This window comes from Pomacea canaliculata, linkage group LG13, assembly GCF_003073045.1.
Source record: "Pomacea canaliculata isolate SZHN2017 linkage group LG13, ASM307304v1, whole genome shotgun sequence".
Lineage (NCBI taxonomy): Eukaryota > Metazoa > Mollusca > Gastropoda > Architaenioglossa > Ampullariidae > Pomacea > Pomacea canaliculata.
Window position 1 is genome coordinate 18964914 of NC_037602.1, and position 20440 is coordinate 18985353.

Sequence of the window (20440 nt, forward strand, 5' to 3'; positions counted from 1 at the left end):
TGACCAAACGAACAAAAAAATGAAATAGTTGTTAAAAAGATGTCTTAAGCACAAAGGTGGATCAAGTCCAGAACTCAGTTACTAACTGATAAACAGCAAGTGGTACTTACTACCGCAGTCTCCTCCACTACGGCAATTCTAACATCTCCATCGTCGTCCTCTTCAACACGACTGTCGGCGAAGTCTGCGATGGTGTCGCTTGTCCCATTAACGCTGACTTTCTTCGGCGACCACTCGTAGTCCTCGACATACTCCCTGACCGAGGCGTTGCTCGTGCTGTAAGGTTGTGTTGTATACGACGGGAGACGTGAGATGCCCACCGAACTCGCCGAACCCTCGACGTGCGCATGCTCGTCCTCTGTGCCTCCGCAGGTGTCGGGCTGAAGCTACCCAACACAAGCATCAGTTCCTGCTGGCTTTAAATCAACATTCTGTGCAGTCTCACAACACACTCCATACAAAAACCAACGAAACCAAATGTAGACCTAATTTTTCTCTGTGCTATAGTGTAATGTAGGCACTGTGATTACAAAACTAAACAGCTCTAAATATCAGATGCTGCGCAAAAATATTACCAACAGGCACAGAAATCTTTAACTTTCTAATTGCGATAAACATTTTTATTTATTTCATTTTAAAAGCAGTATCTCCCCAAAATCGCTTTTCATAATGCAATATAAGTGTTCAGAAATAGAAATTTAAGTCATACCGTCTACAAGACTTACAGCGGTCGCTTGGAGACTTAAGGGGAAGTCCCTGTTGTCTTTGTCGCGAGACTTGCCCCTTAGACGGCGCGTGCGTTTTCGAAAAGAGTTCCAGATTTTTTTTCGCCGGCTGGTGGGTGGTCCGGTAGCTGGAGGAGAAGGTGGTGTGTCGGGAGAAGGGGACATGGAATCGCTGAGGGCGTTGTGGACCCCGTCATCGTGTCTGACGTCACTGGAGCTTTTTGACTTCCTGTCCTTAATCTTTTTTGAATCTGCGGCAAAACAGAAAAAGAAAATAAGAGAGTAAGCTTAACAGATTCTAAATGTCACCGACATTGCCTGTCCAGTCCTGGTGTTAAGCATTTGCTACACCGATTGGATCGTATTAGTTTAGCAGCAGCCGTTTCTTCTGCAACTGGGAATCGGTAGTCGCAGCTTCCTAACGTTAGATAATCGTTCCCAGTTATTATAGTTTCCACCGCAAAGAAGAAAAGCAGTAACCTCTAATAACCAAAACTAAGCATCATTTACAGAAATAAATATTCTTTCAAATATGTTCACGCAAAATGTTACACCGGGATAGTTTTGTAAATGTCAATAAAAATAAATTTGTGGGATGAACCACAATGGCAATGGTCTTCCGCCAAGCCAGCATCTATGGCTATATCGCAGGGAAGCACCTGTAAACATGCAGACAAAGAAGAAGTGCCTGAAACGAGATCTGAACCAAGGACACCCAATCCTCCCTGTAACTGTAACTTTATACCAACTGACTTCCCTGACCAACACAGCAATCTGATTTTCTCCTCCGTTTCTCTTTCTCTCACTCACCCTCACACACACTCAGAGGGAGGACAGAGAACGAGAATGAGATAGCTGCACTTTTTTATTTATGTCATCCGTCCACCAAAAGTGGCATAAAAAAATTAAAGCGAGCAAGCTGTATAATTGCATAGCGAAGTGACAGGAAATCACGACATAAAAAGATAAAATATTTTGCACGCCAGCATAAAGTAAAATAAGCAGAGACAGATACTGTAACTGATTAGTACTGAGAAGTGCAAACCTGACTGCTTCCTGCGAACCATTTTATGAGTCAGTCGAGTCAAGCGAGTGCGCTTATCTCCACTCCTGTGAGCAGCTGACATGCTACAGAGCGACTAGACTGCTGTGAGCTGTGATGAGCACAATTGTTGTCACCAGGCCTCGGGTGCTGTATGCCAATGAATGGACGTCAGTTTACATTTCACTTCACATCCACTAAACGATCTATCCAACGATACACCTGCCATCTGTTTCGACTGCGAACATTTATGGTGATTGAATACTTGTAATTGCATCTCCCTGCTCTGCCCATCCCGCTCGCTTCCTGGTCATAAGCACGTGAAACACGTCAAGGTTAGACCAAAATACAAAACCAGATAAATGAAATTTTCCTTCCATAAATCGTTTACATTCACAGAAATATTATAATTTTTAAATTGACAGTGTCGACTGGCTAATAATTTCCTAACATTCCGCACCCTTTTCATCAGTGATCGCAACAAGGAAGCTTGAACTTTGTTTAAAGTATAACATTTCTGGTTAGATTGCTAATCTTAAGACTGGTGCAGATAAACAGCGAAGAGTGGTGCTAAAGATGAACTCGAAATCTGAAGAGCAGGACGAATAGATTATTTTACCACGCGCCTAAACACGCATCGGCATTTATTGCTGTGGAAATATCTTTATCTCAAATCCTGATGTAGACGATCATTATTCCGGTATGCTGAGCTCATTGAGACACGATCAATCAAAGAGATTATGGACTAAATCGAGCTGCTCTGACCCGACATACTGAACAATTTAGGTCCTGGACGGACTTAATTGAAAAAATAAAATAAAAAAAATATCAAGTTTTTGGACTTTTGTATTTTCATGCAGGAAAAAAGTCACAAAACATATTTCTTGCAGTTAAGGTGAGCACTCGGAACCCCTATGGCCGGATGGTCAGATGTAAAATTTTGGAGGGTTTTAACAAGAAGAAATTTGGTAATCTTTTTTAAGAAATAATGATTATCTAAAATCTCTATAAGAGTAAAATAAAATAGTACTATTTAAAATTTTCTAAAATCGCAAGACACTCTATGACAGCTCTTAATGCAAAACTTTTAAGCTTGTTTTCTGAAAAATGCATTTTGTAGCAGCCTCTGTACTGGCACAGAGTGGCAGAGGCAGCTCTATATTAACTTCGTAGATTTCCAGAAGGCTTTTGACAGCATCCATAGAGAGAGCCTTTGGCGCATCCTGAGAGCATACGGAATACCAATGGAAATTGTACTGCTGATCAAAAGCTTCTATGCGAACTTTTCATGCTGTGTTGGAAACAGTGACATCTACTTTGAGGTCGGGACCGGAGTGAGACAGGGCTGCGTGATGTCTTCCATGCTCTTTAACCTTGTCATTGACTGGGTAATGCGCCATACAACGGAAGATGAACCAAGGGGCATAAGATGGACACTCTCCACGAACTTAGAAGACCTAGACTTTGCCGACGACCTGGCCCTGCTGTCACACACCCACCGGCACATGCAAGAGAAGACGACTCGCCTGCACACTTTTGCGCAGCAGGTCGGACTGCACATCAACCGGACAAAGACAGAAGTGATGACCCTGAACACCACCAATACAACACCGATCAGCATAGAGGGAGAAGACCTGCCGATGGTTGAAAGCTTCACCTACTTGGGCAGCGTGGTCACGCAAGATGGAGGAGCAGGCCGTGACATCCAGAGCAGACTGAGCAAAGGCAGGGGCATCTTTTGTAGCCTACGCAACATCTGGAAGTCGACACAGTACAGCATCAATACCAAGCTGAGACTTTACCAGAGCCTGGTCATGTCCACTCTACTGTATGGCTCGGAGTGCTGGCGAATGACTGACAGCGACCTCAACAAACTGTCAGTCTTCCACACCAAAAGCCTGCGAAGAATCCTGGGCATCTTCTGGCCAAGGACAATCTCCAACGAAGAACTACTTGCCCAGTGTGGGCAGGAGAGTATGGCCACCATCCTGTTGAAGAAGCGATGGCGCTGGATTGGTCACGTCCTCCGAGGCGGGAGCAACTCCATCATAAAAACTGCCTTACACTGGACGCCAGAAGGAAAACGCAAGCGAGGTCGGCCCAAGATCACCTGGCGCCGAACTGTGGAGGCAGACATGAAGACCCTAAACCTCAGCTGGGGTACTGTGGGGAGTCTAGCCCAGGACAGGCAAAAGTTGAGGACCTTTGTCGCTGCCCTAAGTGCCGACCGGCATAACGGGCAATAATCTAATAATCTAATCTAATCTGTACTGGCAAGCAATGACAATTTTATGCATAGAGTGTATCCAATATCAAGTCTTCATTATTTCTATCATTTCTTATATCTCTCTCCCAATTTCAACTACCACCGTTACTTATTATCCTTTCAGTCTCACGTCAGAAGTTGGTTAGTTTACAAAATACTTTCTTATTTTTTGTGGAGAAAAGCTTTCGGAACTTAAATACATTAGCACGTTTAATATAAATAGGAGGGAATTATATTTTTACTTTCAATCCTAAATTTACTAATTTGAAGTGTATAATGAAATTCATTTCCTAAATTCTCCCTATCACAGTTCTACTGAGTCTCTCATGCCTCGGAATGTTTTCTTGTCAGAGTCTGTTGACCGGAAAGAAAGTTGTTTTGAAAAGTACAGAATCTGAATGAAAAGATATGAACAGATGGAGACAAGGTTTCAAGTAATAATCTCTAGTAACATTCTATAATTCCAGTAAACGCCTGTCATTACTGATTCTGTAAACCAGCTTAGAGTTTATTTATCCTGATTAAGAAATCTACCTTTCTATTGAAACATTCACCTGTGATACTGTGTGCGAATGAATGAAGCGTCCATTAAGTAAGCCTGAGCCATAAATGTATGAGAGTCTGTTTGGTACAACGAATATGAATATGTTGTGGTACTATTTTGTTGTTGAGCTTCCATACAAAGCTGCCTCTAACTGCTCTCGGGGATGAATAAAGTTTTATGTTATCTTAATATAAACCAGCGGCATAACATTTTACTTTTAACATGTAGTTAACTGGGAAGCGTCCATTCTCTCCAAATGTCATACAAGATGGTGTCGACTTCCTTCATCTAAGTATTAGTTTATAAAAAGTTGCAGTTTCCCTCCCAGATCAGTTGTTTCTGGTCCCCCATACCTCACAGCTAGCTGTCCACTAACACTGCAAAAGATCGTAAAGGCTTGCATAAATACAGAAAATGCCGAGTAGAAAAGGGTAGATTTTTGCTTTGCGGGTAGGGGTGCAGGCAAGAACCTTCTCAGCTAGCTGTCCACTAACACTGCAAAAGATCTTAAAAGCTTATATCAATACAAAAATGCCAAGTAGAAAAGGGTACATTTATGCTTCGCGAGTCGTGGTGCAGGCAAGAAATGTCAATATTAAGACGGCAGAGTCCACACAGACATGGATAAAGGACATAGTCACTCTGTAGAAGAGCTAACAAACACACCCCAGGACCAAACTGTTTCTTGCAAACGCTGAAGACGAATCCCGTTTTGATGGAAAAATAGAAAATGTGAGCGAGGGGAGAGAGAGAGATCGTCGATTAACCCCACCCCTCCAAACTAATGAAGAACTACAGCAGATAAAAAATACTTGATATGAGAGCTAGCAGCTGTCAGCTTTTAGTTTCATTTGTCCTGCACAAACGTACGAAGTGTAAGATGAATTTTACAAGACAATCGGTTGAGGCTTTAAGAGCACTCAAGGTCAGAATCTTAATGTTCATTTTCAGGAACGTGAGTTTTCATTTACTCTCCACTTTTCTAAATTTCCAAATACACAAAATTTGCTTAAAAGAAGTTGATCATCCCTGATATCAACAACCAGTCACACGGCTCCCCGGATATGTGGATGCCGTTAGTGTTGTCGGACGCTGTAACATATAACGTGGTGGATCAATGAATGGGCCATTCAGCCTTCTCTTTATCCCTCGCTGTCATCAACATCATCGTTAATATTACACTGTCAGGCAATTTCAGAGCTTTATGTTGGGAAGCCATGTTAACCTAATTGGGCAATTAGAGCAGTTCTCTGTGCGGTTATTGGTCTACTAGTATTCAGTTACCGGACATTTTTCTCTTTGAAGACTCAGGGCGACTCAGTTCCCTCCTTCCTCTTGTCTAAATACAAGCTCACACTGTCAGAAGCTTCTGAAGGGGTGGACATGGTCACCAGTGAAATGGCAAGAAATGACTCGAATGCTTATGCAGTCTATCTCTTCCGTGTGTAAGTGGTGATTCCACTGCTGGGGATATCGCACTATGAGTGAAAAGGATAATGAAGGGACAAGAAGCCGAATGATCATGTTGAAGCCCCAGATGGACAGCATCGATGAAAAAACAGCGCCCTGAGACGAGATCTGAACTCAGACCATACGATCCTCGCTGCCCTGGTGACTCGTGTTACACCAATACGCTACCGGATTGGACATTGTTGCCTCTCCACGTGTCTAGGCTAGTTGTTTTAACCCGCATAAAGTTCTTCGAAATAGGAGAGGACAGATTAGCACTTGGAGACACCTCACCTCCCTACTCCCAGCCCTACGATAAAATGTCACCTATGTACAGTTTACAGAGACGAGATTTGAGCCCATGAACTTTTGGCTCATGTTACAATCTAAGATGATGTTTCTGACCTTCATGCTCTTCTAGTGAGTGGCGTGTCGAGTTTCCACTCAGCACGGATTTAGTTAAAGTGAACTTACTGGTTTCTTTAAAAAATCTGCATCTACTGATAAACACAAAAGTGTGTGTGTGTGCACAATAAACATTTATCATACAATAAAAAATATTAATGCGACTGAGTCACCACTTCTAGTATTTTGAAAACTACAGGTCACATGGCATTCAAGTCAAACTGAGCGCACATCCTGCTGTATTTCTATGGAGGAGGTGGCAAGAAAAAAGGCTATGCATGCTTCAATCGATATTCAATAAAGGCTCAAGACAGAAATGCGGTCTTTTTTTGTACTGTATTTTAACTTTGCACCTTGAAAATGTTCGGATTCTAAAAAATTCATTTAAAGTTTTTTTATAAGGAAAGAAGTGAACAAAACACCATGCTCTAATTTCTTATTAGGCACAATGCTGAAGATTACTTGCACAAATCAGATTCTGTTTTCTTTTCTCCAAATAAGAATAATAAATCAGATGTGCAAAATCAAAGGAAAGGAAATCTTTGCCTAGGTGATGCAGATTATCATCTTTTGTACACATATAGGCAAGTTCAGCAATATACTGCCCCAGGGCATCCTCCTCATTATATTTCACATGCACACATACACATAGAAGAAAGAGGAGATAGGAGATGACAGTCAATGGGACATATATTCGCAGAAGAAGCCCACTTCTGGTTGTATCAACAGACTTATATAGCCAACAAAAAAGTAGAGTATTCAGTCAGGCCTGTGTGTTTTAGGTTCCACAGCTGGTTAAGGGTGCTTGGCAATACACTGAGTTTGATTAGCTGCTCACAATAAAAAGTTTCCAGCAATTACTGTTCATGTGTTTATCTGTGTTATGTGGTTTGTATCACCTTGTGTACAACAGATGTGATGCTTAAACGATAGTGGGAATGGAGAAGACACAAAGAGCTTTAAATCTTAATTTTGGATACTTGAAAATTAAATGGAAAATGGCAGGTCAACGTGACATATCAAAGTTAAAGCTGAATCCTGTATCCCACACTATGCCACAAAGCATCAATTACTGTACATTTTACATTACCACTAGCATTTCACAGTGTCTATTGATTCTGTATTTCACGTGCAGACACACATGTTGACCAAAAGCCTGACAATTGCTCCCTATATTAAGGTGTGCTCTCAGCTGCTACAGGTGTGCATTATAACTCACCTGAGTTACTCTCACTGCGGTGTCGAGAGGACAGATTCCTGAGGGACCATCTTCGTTCTGTTAAAACATATTTTCCAGCTTAGAAAATCATGTGCCACCCTCTGTCAACAAAGCTTACACACTTCCATATGCACAAGGTCCACATTAATTATTGTTATGATCAGTACTAATTTTGTTTGGAAGATGGGTATAAAAAATACAGATCACTTTCAAAATATTTTTAATTTTTTTGCGTTTTATAAGCTTGTAAGATCATCTCCCTATTTGTAGTATTATGTTCATGTATTTTTTTTTTAAATTTCAAGTATATGATAAAGACTGTTTCCTACAGTATTATCACTGGCCACATGACTAAGCAACATACGGCTTTACTAATATCTGACTATATATGCACCTTTCAGTTTAGAAGAAATGATATCTATCATGGAGCCTTACTTCATTCATCAGCTGCCCACACTAACATGTAACTCTTTAAAAGTAAATATTTTAACTAACATTTTCATTGTTTCTTTACTTTTGTGCTCTAGTCTCTTGAATATGACATAATGCTCATTTGCTAACATTTTAACTCACTAGTTAAAGGCAAGTCATAGTGCCTTTTTTACATTGTATGTTAAACAAGAGTTTTTCCAGAACCTTAAAATTGAGAAGTGAGGGTGCTACTAAAATAATAAGCTTACAATGATTGGTCACCCCAAGGGAACAAATTTTTTCACTTCAGCAATTAGCAGTTAAAATTTGCTATAAGCAATTCTTGCCAATCATTTGACTTCACTTCTGTAGTTCTGATTGTGCATATGTTTCTTGGAATTGGAAGTTGGTTTGTTTATGTCCAATTCTCCAGTTTAGTCACTGAAGGCATATTTTAATATCATGTGATATTATTCTGATCTCAAAAGTAATCAGAAAAAAATATATTTCTCAATGTCACCAGTTTTCAAATGTACATGATTTTGTTATCTTACTGCATATTGACCTAGTTTTTGTGTCAAGCACTGAGCACATGCTCTTATATAAGTGTGATTTTTGCACTATATAAACTGTACTTATTACTGAAAATATATTACCTCTAAAGGTCAACAGATTGTATTTAGGTTTAATCTTTCTTGAGCTAGATGACAATTAAGTATGCATGCATGGCATGTATGAATGGATGCAGAGTTTTACTCATTAATTTGATTTAATTAAATTCAATATTATGCAAAAGCAGCCACTTTATGTCAGTAATAATCAAATGTCTCTTTAGATAAGTCATATTTAAAGAAGAAATGGCTGTCTTAAGTTGTACACATGCATGTTACTGACAAACACAAGATGAAAAGCTAAATGCAAGAGACCAGTGATTACATGAACAAATGAACACTCACTTGCCTAGACACACAAGAATGCTAATAAGCATTTACACTTAGTGAACAAAATAAGAAAATTACTATTATTAAATATGAAACTTGAATAATAATTGTACTACTAATAATAATTGTATTTTGTAAAGCTGTGCTTAATATACTGTACACAAAACACTACAAAGAAACCGACTGTCAACCTTACATGAAACACAAGCATCAGCAACAGATGACACTATGTGCATGAGTGAAAATGAAGAACTGAGAATGTTTTACAAAATATTTTAAAAGCTGTAACACTAGCTGAAACAAATGTACTATTGCCATAGTATTAGTGACATCCCATTCTGTTTTTAATAGACGCATATTAATTGATAATGTATCATTAATATTTTGCTATGATGTATTTCATGCTTATATATTTATCATCCTTGTGAATGATGTCAAACATGCTTTTACTGCCAATGTTAACTATCATGCTATGCTTGATGATGTAAAACAGCTTGCGCATTTAAATTTAATGTTCATTTTATAAAATTTCATATATGAGTTTTAAATAATTTCCATTAAAATTTTAGTGACAATTAAAAAGGGATTTGTTTACCTTTCGTGCCATATTTTGGATTACTGTAAGCATCTTTTTACATTTTTATATATGCTTTTAAAGACAAGTCATAATTGATACTGTTTAAAACTGTGCAATTCTTACATGACTTCACTGAGATCTGATCAAATATTTTAATTGTTATCAAAGGAATTATCAATCACAAATAAAGCAGTATAGTATTATGAATTAAATCGTAACAAGTTTGAAGCAGGTAATGTCTTTAAACGAAATAACTTTCCAGCCTTTGCTATGGCTCATGCACTTTAATTCATCTTTCATGCTTCCAATCCGAAACTGCATGCTCTGGGGATCAGTGTGTCATGGGTGCTTACTCATACTGCGATCGACTTCACTTACGTGAGACTGCGATGAAAGCTAGCCAAACAATTCACAGAATTTGGTCTTGTCTTCTGTTAAGGAAGCTAAATTGCTCGTGAGGTTTTTGTGTGTTTAAACAGAGAACATTGTCGTCTGCAACTCGCAGTCCCGCGCCGTGCAGTTCAGCATTTGCCGTAGTTTTCAAAAGAATCGCAAAGGAATCACTAATCTTTCCTTTGATTCGATCAGTCTTAAGACCGACTCATTTAACAGTGGTTCTATAATGTTTACAAGATTGTTGGGACAGATGTCACAATCGCTACTCAAAATCACCGCTTACCTCTCAGTCCCTCCATTGCAACGTGCTCGGGTCAAGGCGCATGCGCACTTTGCAACTAGGTTAACGTATGTAAACAAACAGAAAACGACTGAGACGTAAACTATATCACGATGAAATTTATATTTTCTTGCTCTTGGTCCCGAATTGTGAAAATATCACACATTTGATGGTTAAATTGTGTGTCTATTGGTCTGATCTTGGTCAAATCATAATTAAGTAATTAATAGAACGGTAGAGAACAGGCATGATGCTTGCCCTTTGAGTATAATTAAGGGACTTTGATAAGACGATTAAAAGATAATAAAAATCGTTGCATCGTACCTATTCGATCCATATGCATATTATGTCCTTGAGACAACTATGTTCGATCTTTTATCAACAGATCATTGGCTAACTTGATCGACCGGATCAGTTGAGCACATACAGTACAACTACAATTTTAAGCTCCTGATACCTGATGATTCCTTTACCGTTCGCGATTTGAGCAGGTCATATGAAACCAGTGGTCAAGGAGGAGCATGACAGTCTGCTACATATAAAAATCTCATTCAGTTTCTTTTGAGGATTCCTTTGCCCTCGTCTCCTTGCTCACTGTAGCGAAAATCTGCGTCTGCATAGATTGATCCAAGTCCGACGAAAACGGAAATTCCGTTGCACAAGGTTGGCTAGTTCTTAACCACATCTTTCATTCTTTATAGTCGGGGCTCAGACAAGATGCTTCCCCTTGAAGCATGCACGCTGGTCGGTCTAAAGATTTTTGTTTCATTAAAAGTGCAGTGTACGCCCTATGTGAAATACAGTGCCTTGGCCGTGCAGGGTGCACATCCACTACACATACACAAACGCACTCGAACACGGTCAGGGCAGACAGACCGAGAGACATATCGAACGGTCAGGCCGACGGAGAGCGATAAAGACAGGCCTGGCAAAGTGTGTTTTCCACAAACCCAAGTGTGAAGGACTTCGTGAGCAAATTACAGGAAGCGTGGCTTGGATGGAGATAAAATATTGTGTTAATCCCTCAGCCCTGTTCTACAACAGGAGCAGATAACGTCTCTATCTCTGTCAATATCCGACAGTAATAGTAAATACTGTGTCATCTTTCTGAAGTACAAGCGACAATTCTCTTCCCCACTCATACAAAACTCACTGTTACAATCAATGCTATACCACAAAAACTAATGAGTCTACATAACACCACGTGACTAAGTGTGGCAACAGATGTGGAAGATAGCTCACCATGACAACACTAATATACATAACATGCTAACAAACTAGTAAATACTGTGTACTACAGTACTCTAGTTGCCCTCTTGGGTATCCTCCTCGTGTGTTTTGTGCACTCACATCAAATAATTATGTGGGTCACAAGGTTTATAGTGCAATATTAATCTGTTAATTGGGTCACCATGCCTACCTTAACAGGCCTGAAGCTCCCTCAGCCAGCTGCTGGGAGATTAAACGCTACAGAAGGACGGCAAGTACACAGCTTCTGTCTGTTTTAAGGACAGAGAACTGGAGATAAGTGAACTGCTATATACAGTCTCTGTGTCTTTACCTCTTTATTCTAGCATTCAGTACAAACTGTCTGTCCTGTGTTTTAATTTCTTTGCTGGCTCTTGCCCAAACTATTTCTCTGAACTTCTCTTCCCTTACATCTCTGCCTGGCTACTTTGATGATGCTCTCTATCTCTGTCACCAGAACAGCCATGTGCATATAGTCACCGGAGTTTTACTGTGGAGCAAAAGACCGGAACTCTCTTCCCCTCCATACCCGCCATTTACCCACCATTAAATCCTTTAAACGTGCATTAACAACACATCTGTTCCACAAGCATCACTCCTTACATCAATCAACATAGTTGTCAATGGTTGTGATTATAGTAAATTGACTAGTCCGCCTGCCCGTCTTCCTCTACAGATTGATGGCACTCTTCATCCTTATTGTTTGTTCCCTGGTTCCTCTTCGTATCTTACATTATCTGTCTGCATAGTTGGTTCCCCCACCGTCCTTCGTCATCTTTTTATATGTCCTTCTTGGGGAGCATTCTTCTTCGTGATCATGAGCTATATAAATCGTACGTTTTTTTTAAATTATAATTTCTACAGAAAAAAATACAAACTTCTAGCTCCAATAAAGGAGTGTCAACACAAAGCCTTTGCCATTTTTAGCAAGGATCTCTGAGGCACGTGATTAGGAGAGTAGGACCACAATAAACAGACAGGTAGCTTGAAGCCCCCGTACACAGTCCTCAGCTCTCAAACAAATAATCATTATCTCTTTTAAATATGCCTACACCAGAATTCATCCTGAGGGAAAACATTAGTATTTGAGGATGGATGAGACATATTTTTTATCTGCAGAACATGTATTTGCCTCATTAAAATTGACACCCGATATCCAGCAGAGATTTATTGTGTGTTCCCCACATCATGATTAGTATGCATGAACTCAGTCCATGTTTTGACTGTCTTCTTAGTACTGACGGCTGGTAGTGGACAGTACTGCTTTATACTACTTGACCTTTCTCTAAACCTGTCCTCTACCTCCCTTCCCACAACACCCTCGGTCTCAAACACCTGTGCATAGTTAGTAAATAAGCACCAGGATTTCTATTCCAAGAAAATTGCCAGAAAAAAACTACACGCCGTTTACAAAAGTTTCTTTCACTTCTAGTTCATTGTGCTTGCTAAAAACTAAAAGGCTGTCCATCTAAGTTCCGGCTCTGTGCTGTAAAACATCGAGTTCAATCTGCTTCTGCTGCTAAAACCTGTGCTGACACCCTCCCCTCCCACTTCCCCCAGCCCCCCTCTCTTGCTGTTGCTTGGTGTAACAAGCAATGCCGCGTTCATCTTGCCTCCTTTCTCTGCTCGAAATGTTCAGCTGCAATTTCGATTTGTTAAACAAATATTCTCCAAAAAAAGATCCTGTATTCTCAATCACCGCAGGAAATTACCAGCTTTTCTGACGTCACTGTCGGGGGGGAAAAACGCTTGACAGCTTTACAATACTAACCCTCCCTACACGTGCGCTCGGCTCGACTGACCGCCATTGTAGTGGAAAGCGGAGAGGGTCATGACCCCTAGCATCACTGAATTTCGTCTCCATGAACTGTTCTTCACACAGTCTTCACACAGAAGTACAATAAACAGATAAGTTTGAACTGTTCTGCCAACAGTCTTCACCGAAGTAGAATAAACAGATAAGTTGTGAATCAAAGGTAATGTCCTATTTCTTGCCAAGTTTTTAAAAATTACAAATAACTTCATTAAAAAAATCAAATTCATGATGGTGCTTTTGTCTAAGTACATTTGAGGCGAAGTCAACAAATCAGATAATGTTCAACATTTAAGTGCCCCTGCTTCAGTTGATTGTTATGAATGGTGTGTCGCTCATCACCGATAAGTGAGACAAATAAACATAGTCTGTTGTGAATAAATGTAACTTTAATACTTGTGCTGCAAGTTTTCAGCGAAACTGGGCGATTTTTCAAAAGTTAAAATCAATTCTGTCTCTGTAGAGTTACCATCATTGAAGGCCAGGTGTTGTTCAGTCCTTAGTAAGCGAAGCACGCACTCGAAAACAACAACAACAACAACAAGAAATTAATTACTCTTTTGTGGTGGCTGCTTTCATACTTATTCGTGCCTGTGTATCATGAGTAGTATTCATATCTTTCCCTGGGAGCAAGTGAGGCTTTTGTCACGGACTTACATCGAGTGTCCAGGTAGCCCCCTGGTTGTAATGCACTGGGCTCTGAACATTGTTGTGCATGAGTGAGACTGTGAATGTTGATACTGATGTTGATGTCATGCAGGCGTGAGCGATTACTTTCATACTCGATCGTGCACTTGTATTGTGTACGTGAATAGCTGTTGGTTGCAGCTGTGGTGGTGGCGCCTGTGTGAGAGAGGATGGAAGAAAGCACGCGCACTGGCCGCGAAAAGTTTTCCTTTTTTAAAAATACAAATGTCTTTTGTAAGACCAAGAATTACCTGTTGAGGCTCGATATTTCCCCTTTTCCTCTCCTCCACCCACCCATTACCCTTAAAGTGCCATCAGACAGTGGCTGTCAGCGATTATGATGCTTATATCAAACGATGAGCCTCACATAGTAAAGTGTCTGTGGTTGCCTCAGATCAGCGTAACTGCCTTCATGGATGCTGTCGCCAGGACAACATAAAAAAACGACATGGGATTGTACAACAACGGATGCCTCGTTGACTGTTGAAAGCTAATCCTTCCTCTAAACAAAGACCTTATCTGTACAGTTCACACCCTGCTTCACATCTACAGCTTAACTAAGTACAGTACCACGGGCACGCTCGGCTGACCCAAGCTGAAAATCACAAAAGGTTTTGTTAGCAGTCGTCGGGCAGTCATCGCCGGAACTGTTATTTGGCCTTGATTGTCATACACTAGAAGGTCTGCATGGCAACCAGCTGCAGGGTCAGAGAAACTCGAGCCATCGCAACTGTTGTACACGCCGAGTGGTTGCAAGCCATCGTGGGCTAAGTACTTGCGCACGTGCAAGCATCACGACGAGCATCGCATCTACATTCAGCGGAGCGGAACGACGGCGCTTGTCAATCAGCTGATCGTTTGATCAGCAGCACGCGCTGCTCCCCGGCATCAAGTAATTTCTAGCAGCACGCAGCAACGCAGATGTCTCTTCCATCAAATATTTATTGTCATTGACACAGCCACATCAAATAAAGTTCATACTTTCCCGTCAGTACATCTGTGTGTGTGTGTGTGTGTATTTACACACAACACTGAAGCTGTCAAAACAGCGCCAGAAAAATCGAACGCTAACAAAGAATATATATATATCAATACAGTTAAATAACACCAATTAAAATGGCAGGTAGTACTTTCCAATGATGGTTGTTCAAACACTTTTGCTTATTGCATCACATTATTTTCCCTCTCTCCTTTCTTTGCGGACAAATTGTTTTGGGATTGATTTTTAATTTGTCTTGACGCTCACACACAGGCCACAGACCAGTGCCAGACCAGTCTACCCGCTTTGCAACTTTAATTTCCTCCTGTTTCATCGTGTACATGGAGACCTCTTTTGCTTCCATCATTTTTCGGGTCAAAGATCTAAAGGATGACATTCCAAAGTCAATCCAGCCCTGGACAATCAATTTTCACTGGTTTTTATTCATTATTTTTGTCTTTCTTGTTTTCTTCATTTCTTTTGAAAGTTATTTTTCTTGTTCCCTTCTCGTTCGTGTGATGGGTGCGCGCGCACGAGTGCGTGTGCGTGTGCGTGTGCGTGTGCGTGTGCGTGTGCGTGTGCGTGTGCGTGTGCGCGCGCTCATGCATGTGTTCAAATTGCAGTTTCTGAGATTAAGCATCTGCTTAAAAAAATAAAAAAAACGAAAACCGATAATAAGTGAGGTATGCGCACATTACTGAGTTAATACCACATTAAAAAAATTGTATACTATGTTCGTAATTTACATTAATGTTTTCGATCTGACTTTCTTTCTTTGATGTATAGCCGGCTTTAAACTGTTTTTGTTCCATGTTTACAACCATTTTTTCCCCTTCTGTAACCAACCAGTCCAGCCCATATGGTACTATACCGAGATCTCTGTAGCTTCCCGCTGTACCATCCAGGTATTCCCCACTATTACGCCAATGTATTCCCTGCTGTAATACACAGATATTCCCATGTGTAACACTCGTGTATAACCCGCTGTTGCTCGCGGCGATTCGCACGAGCGACTCCAAAAGAAGGAAACACGTGGTCCTATCGACTGTCCCTGAGCCGTGGGACCAAGTTTAACTCTTTTTCCTCTGGCGATGGAATTAATCATTTAAGTAGTGTTTCAGCCTATGCCACTGCTGTCTACTTTCAAATATTTGCTTTGTCCCTTGTTCCTCTTTATCTTTATTGGACTCACCTCTTTTTCACCCCCACCCTCTCTACGGCTTTTTTCACGGTGTAGCGGCCATGTGGTGACCGCCATATGTTTTGTTTAGGACGGTCAATTCTCATCAGTTGGGAGAATATTCAGACAAGTAAATGCGGACTGGTGGGGTGCAATGGTTTTCCTTATCATTGGGCAAAGCTCAGTGCAAGATACTATTCCCAATAACAGATCCTCGAGACACACGCTACAAACATCACCATTCATGGAAAGAGGTCAAATTTGTGATGTCACGTTTGTACACAGATACGCCTAAATAACATGTCACCCCAAATCTGCCATTGACTAGAGCCTTCGCAATGTAAGCGTATTAATGTACAATGCTGACGTCTGTGTTGTTGACCTCTATGTTGACCTGTGTGCATGATAATGTTTCCAGGAATGTATCTCGAGAAGGGAACGGTTTATTAAAGCAAATTTGGAACAAACGTCTAAACATTGAGAAAAATGTTGCACTCCTCCCAATAATCTCCACTTCCGACAGTTTGAAACCAGGTCTGATAAAAGGCAATCCTGATAAACATTTCGGATAAACACAAATATTAAACACTGATGAACAGTAAAGAAATCAAGCGATTAAGCAACACCGAATGTCTAAACTTACAACTACATGTTTGTTTAAAATAAGCGTATGCAATGGATAGTGCATGTAGTAATTTATACCAGAAACATGCAAGAAAAGGCAAGATAATTTGGAAGGGGTGTTGGAAAGAGGGTGTTGGAAAAGGAGTGAGGGGTAAAAAGTCTGCAAACATACCTTCTCCAAGTACGTCCAACGCTTCTCCATTTTGAGCATCAGCACAGATGTTCCTCAGTTCGTCCTCATTTTCCGTCTCTTTAGGCAAGCACGGCACGCCAGGCTCGCCAGACATGTTCAAAACGGCTTTCAAAACAGAACTGTCCAGCAGGCACCGTTCCGTGAATGTCTGTGCCTGAGCAGCGAACTCCACCCCCCAACACTCGCTTTGGGCTGACAGAGGGTCTCGAGCCCCGCGCCGCCACCACTGACCGGGTGGGGTGGGGTGAGGTGGGGTGGGCGAGCTCCCAGCTGAATGTCGTCGTCGTGTACCGTGTCTCCAGAGGCCACGCACCCAGCGGTCTGGAACCGCATGCACTGCAGATACACTCGCCCGGGGCTCTTTTGATGTATCCGTGTCGACTGCTCGTGAATAGGAGCGTAGGGCGTGGAACTGACGACGACGACGACACACAGCGTTGGTGTGGGCGCAGCAAAATTTCTGCTACAGCTGCAGGACGGGACGGCGTCACTCTCGTGAGGCCCTGCTGCTGGTCGTGAAGAAAATGCAATTGGGAAACTGCGCACGGCAAGAAGATGGAGGCAGGTTTCTGTCCTGAAGGGCAGCACGGCGAGGTTAGACTGCGGGAGATTTATGAAACGAAGGATGGGAAAGGGGGAATTTTTTTTTTTTTTTTTTTTTTAAGCTGGCGTCGAGTTGTACAGATCGCGGTTGGGACTTATCTCGTGCCACCTCATTAGTACCAATCGTGTCCGGAAACGGGTTTGTGATAACACATAGCCGAGCTTTCCGTCTCATCTGCCAGCCCCGTGCTTTCGATAAAAGTAAATAGGGTGCAGGACACCTCGGCCTGATGATGTGCAGGCAATGACGGTAGAGGAGAGGGCGATTTCGCAACCATCATTTCATGGTCAAAATAGGTAGCATTCTGGTATCGTAAAAAGAAGGGGAACATATATATATATACTTTTAATAAAATACTTCGATGATACAGCAAAATATCATGCAGAGGGTTCTCATCTTTCAGCCAGCAGTCCACCATGTTTGTGTACAATGTACTCATGCAACCGACTGACCAAGCGACCGACCGCAGAAATCGATTGACAGTCTCACGTCAGTGGTCGCGCGAGCCGAGGTTTCCAGAAGGGACGAGAAAATGAAAACAGCGGACTGAAAAAAGAAAGAGTGAAAAGAGTCTTTAGTAAGCATGCAGCTAGTGTTCGTCAGCCACAAGAACACCTAAAACACAGTCGCCTCCTTGCAACCTGCCTGGGTCGGTGTAATCAATGTCCGAGAAGTCCGCTGATAATTGAGGCATGCTCTCCCATTAATTATGTCAGCACAACAGGTATTCATTCTCTCGTGGGGACGATGTTGCTGGCATAGAATAATGAACACCTCGGTGTCACGCTGCAAATCGTGGTGTCACGCTGAAAATCGTGGTGTCATGGTAGTCTTCCGGCCCTGTTAGATAAGAGCACAAAGGGGTAATTGCTGCACACACACGCACGCGCACACACAGACAATCAGATGAATATCTTACCAAGAAAGTCAAAGACATGTCTACTGCAACAGGTGGTCGATCACTGATTGTAGGTGTGTGTGCAAGAGAACGGCTTGGTGCTCCAGTTAAGGTAATATGGTCAGTTGTTACCCTGGTTTTGACTACTCAAGACGAATATTCGAACATTATGGTTAAACATCGATCAAGACGGACTGTTAAGTCAATAGTAATCTCCCTGTCGCACACAATAACCATCGAAAGGAGTTTGCTCCCATCCTGTTCCTCTTCTGCTGTGGGCCTGAAATCTCAGATATGGATTTTGTGGTAAGCCTGAAGGTTTATAGGTTTAAGGGTTGTGATAATTTTCTGTTTACGTTGGGACGGTTCGTCGGGTTGATATATTTCTGAAGAAAGGGACTACTTCTATTGATTCCTCTTCTTCAATTTGTGCTCAGCTGTATCAGGGAGATTAGGTTGTCGGGATGTCAGGCTTAGCCAAAATTCGCTAAATTTCTCCTAGCAGAGAAATCTTGAGATGACTGGAAGATATCGAGTTTTTGAGACTACTTTTCTTTCTATGCATTTCAGAACTAAAGAAATGTTTGAGACAAATAACTAATTCAGTAAGTTAATAAGCTGATCTAATAAGCGATATATATATATACGCATATACGCCCTTTCTCCTTCTATATGTAATAACATTGTGACGACATATGTCGATCAAACAAAATGCAACTAAAGTATCAAGGAGGAATTTTCTGTGAAGATAATGGCGTGCAAGGACGCGTCTTCGTATACGACATTGCTAGAAAACTACGCCCTCGCCAAGATGGCGGGTAAGCAGGGAGGCTGCTCTTGGAAGTGCTCATCAGCTCACGCTCCCTTTCACCGGCCAAGTCGATCCACCCATGTAACTCTTCCTTCTTCTGTTTTTCGTGCAGGATCCAATGTCCAGTGCATATAGTCTGACCATGCTTGTAAAGCCCCAGGTATTAGTTCTGACAGCCTCGATCTGAAAACATGTGCGGCTTGAGAGCAATCCGGTTTTTGCAAACGCGTCACTTCCGGCCGGACGTCTATCGAAATTTAAAATCTCTCCATGCTTTGGACATTTGCAGTTTCTTTTTCGAGAGCTCAAGCTAAACCTTTGAAACATTTTATTTATTGGCTATAAGTCCTAGGGGCATTTATTGGCCATAATATGTGTGTGTGTGCGCGCACGCATGCTATCACGAATAGACACAGAGCTAGACAATGGTGATGGAGTAGTCGAGACACTCGTCGAACCAGTCAGCATAGAGAGGTACAGGGCTTATGGGTTGTTTGCTAAAATGAAAATATTCGTAATATCCCGGAGTCATTGGTAATATCAGGACGATGGAAGTAACTAGCAGCAACGGTCAGACTTTATTTTCTCAAAACCATAAATTAGTCTCTTGCATGATTTGGAAATAGTCAAAAAAAAGTAATATCTTTATGAATTTCTGGCGTTTCCTTCAAAGCATATAATTTTAATCCTTAATTGAACCTGCTAAGCTATATCTACCTTCAAGGTAGCTGCAATCAGGTGGCTACACAGACCGGACAAGGGAGTTAGCCGAATCCTAATTCATCTACTATGGCCGAGCTCAAAGCAAAAAGTTGTCCTCTTTGCTCAAAGGCACTAAGTCTGTTCAACTGAACCGAGAATTAGCGGGATTTTATATCAGACGCACAAATTCCACGCAACAGATTACAAAAATAAAGCTCTTTAAATCTGCCAGGCGTAAAACCAGCTTGGCATCGGAGGCCATGGGACGTGGTAGATTGAAGGAGAAAGCTAATCAAAGCCACGTCAGTTATCTGCCATGGTTTGTCATGTGGAGGGACGAGGTTGGTGCACTCAGTATCTGAAAGAGCTTTGGATGTCGTGAACACATATTTTTCGCTCTCCCTCCCTCTCTGTCTTCTTTTCTTACATTATATTGCAAAAGAAAC

At 41.5% G+C, this 20440-nt stretch overlaps 1 protein-coding gene across 8 annotated transcripts in view; it reads right to left on the reverse strand.

Annotated features, from left to right (window-relative positions):
- The window catches only part of LOC112553559 (multiple C2 and transmembrane domain-containing protein 1-like), a 73874-nt gene extending 56262 nt beyond the window's left edge, over positions 1-17612 (reverse strand). For 2 of the 8 annotated variants that reach the window (XM_025220856.1, XM_025220853.1), the window contains exons 1-4: positions 16959-17612; positions 7651-7707; positions 726-976; positions 111-386 (exon numbers count right to left, since the gene is read on the reverse strand). In XM_025220856.1, the coding sequence (XP_025076641.1) occupies positions 111-386; positions 726-976; positions 7651-7707; positions 16959-17073 (699 nt within the window). In that variant the 5' untranslated portion in view covers positions 17074-17612. Of the gene's footprint in view, positions 1-110; positions 387-725; positions 977-1770; positions 1903-7650; positions 7708-10258; positions 10308-16958 lie in introns of those variants that run through there. The other 6 variants (XM_025220857.1, XM_025220855.1, XM_025220854.1 and 3 more) reach the window with 5 other exon arrangements.
- Positions 17613-20440: the final 2828 nt, after the last annotated feature.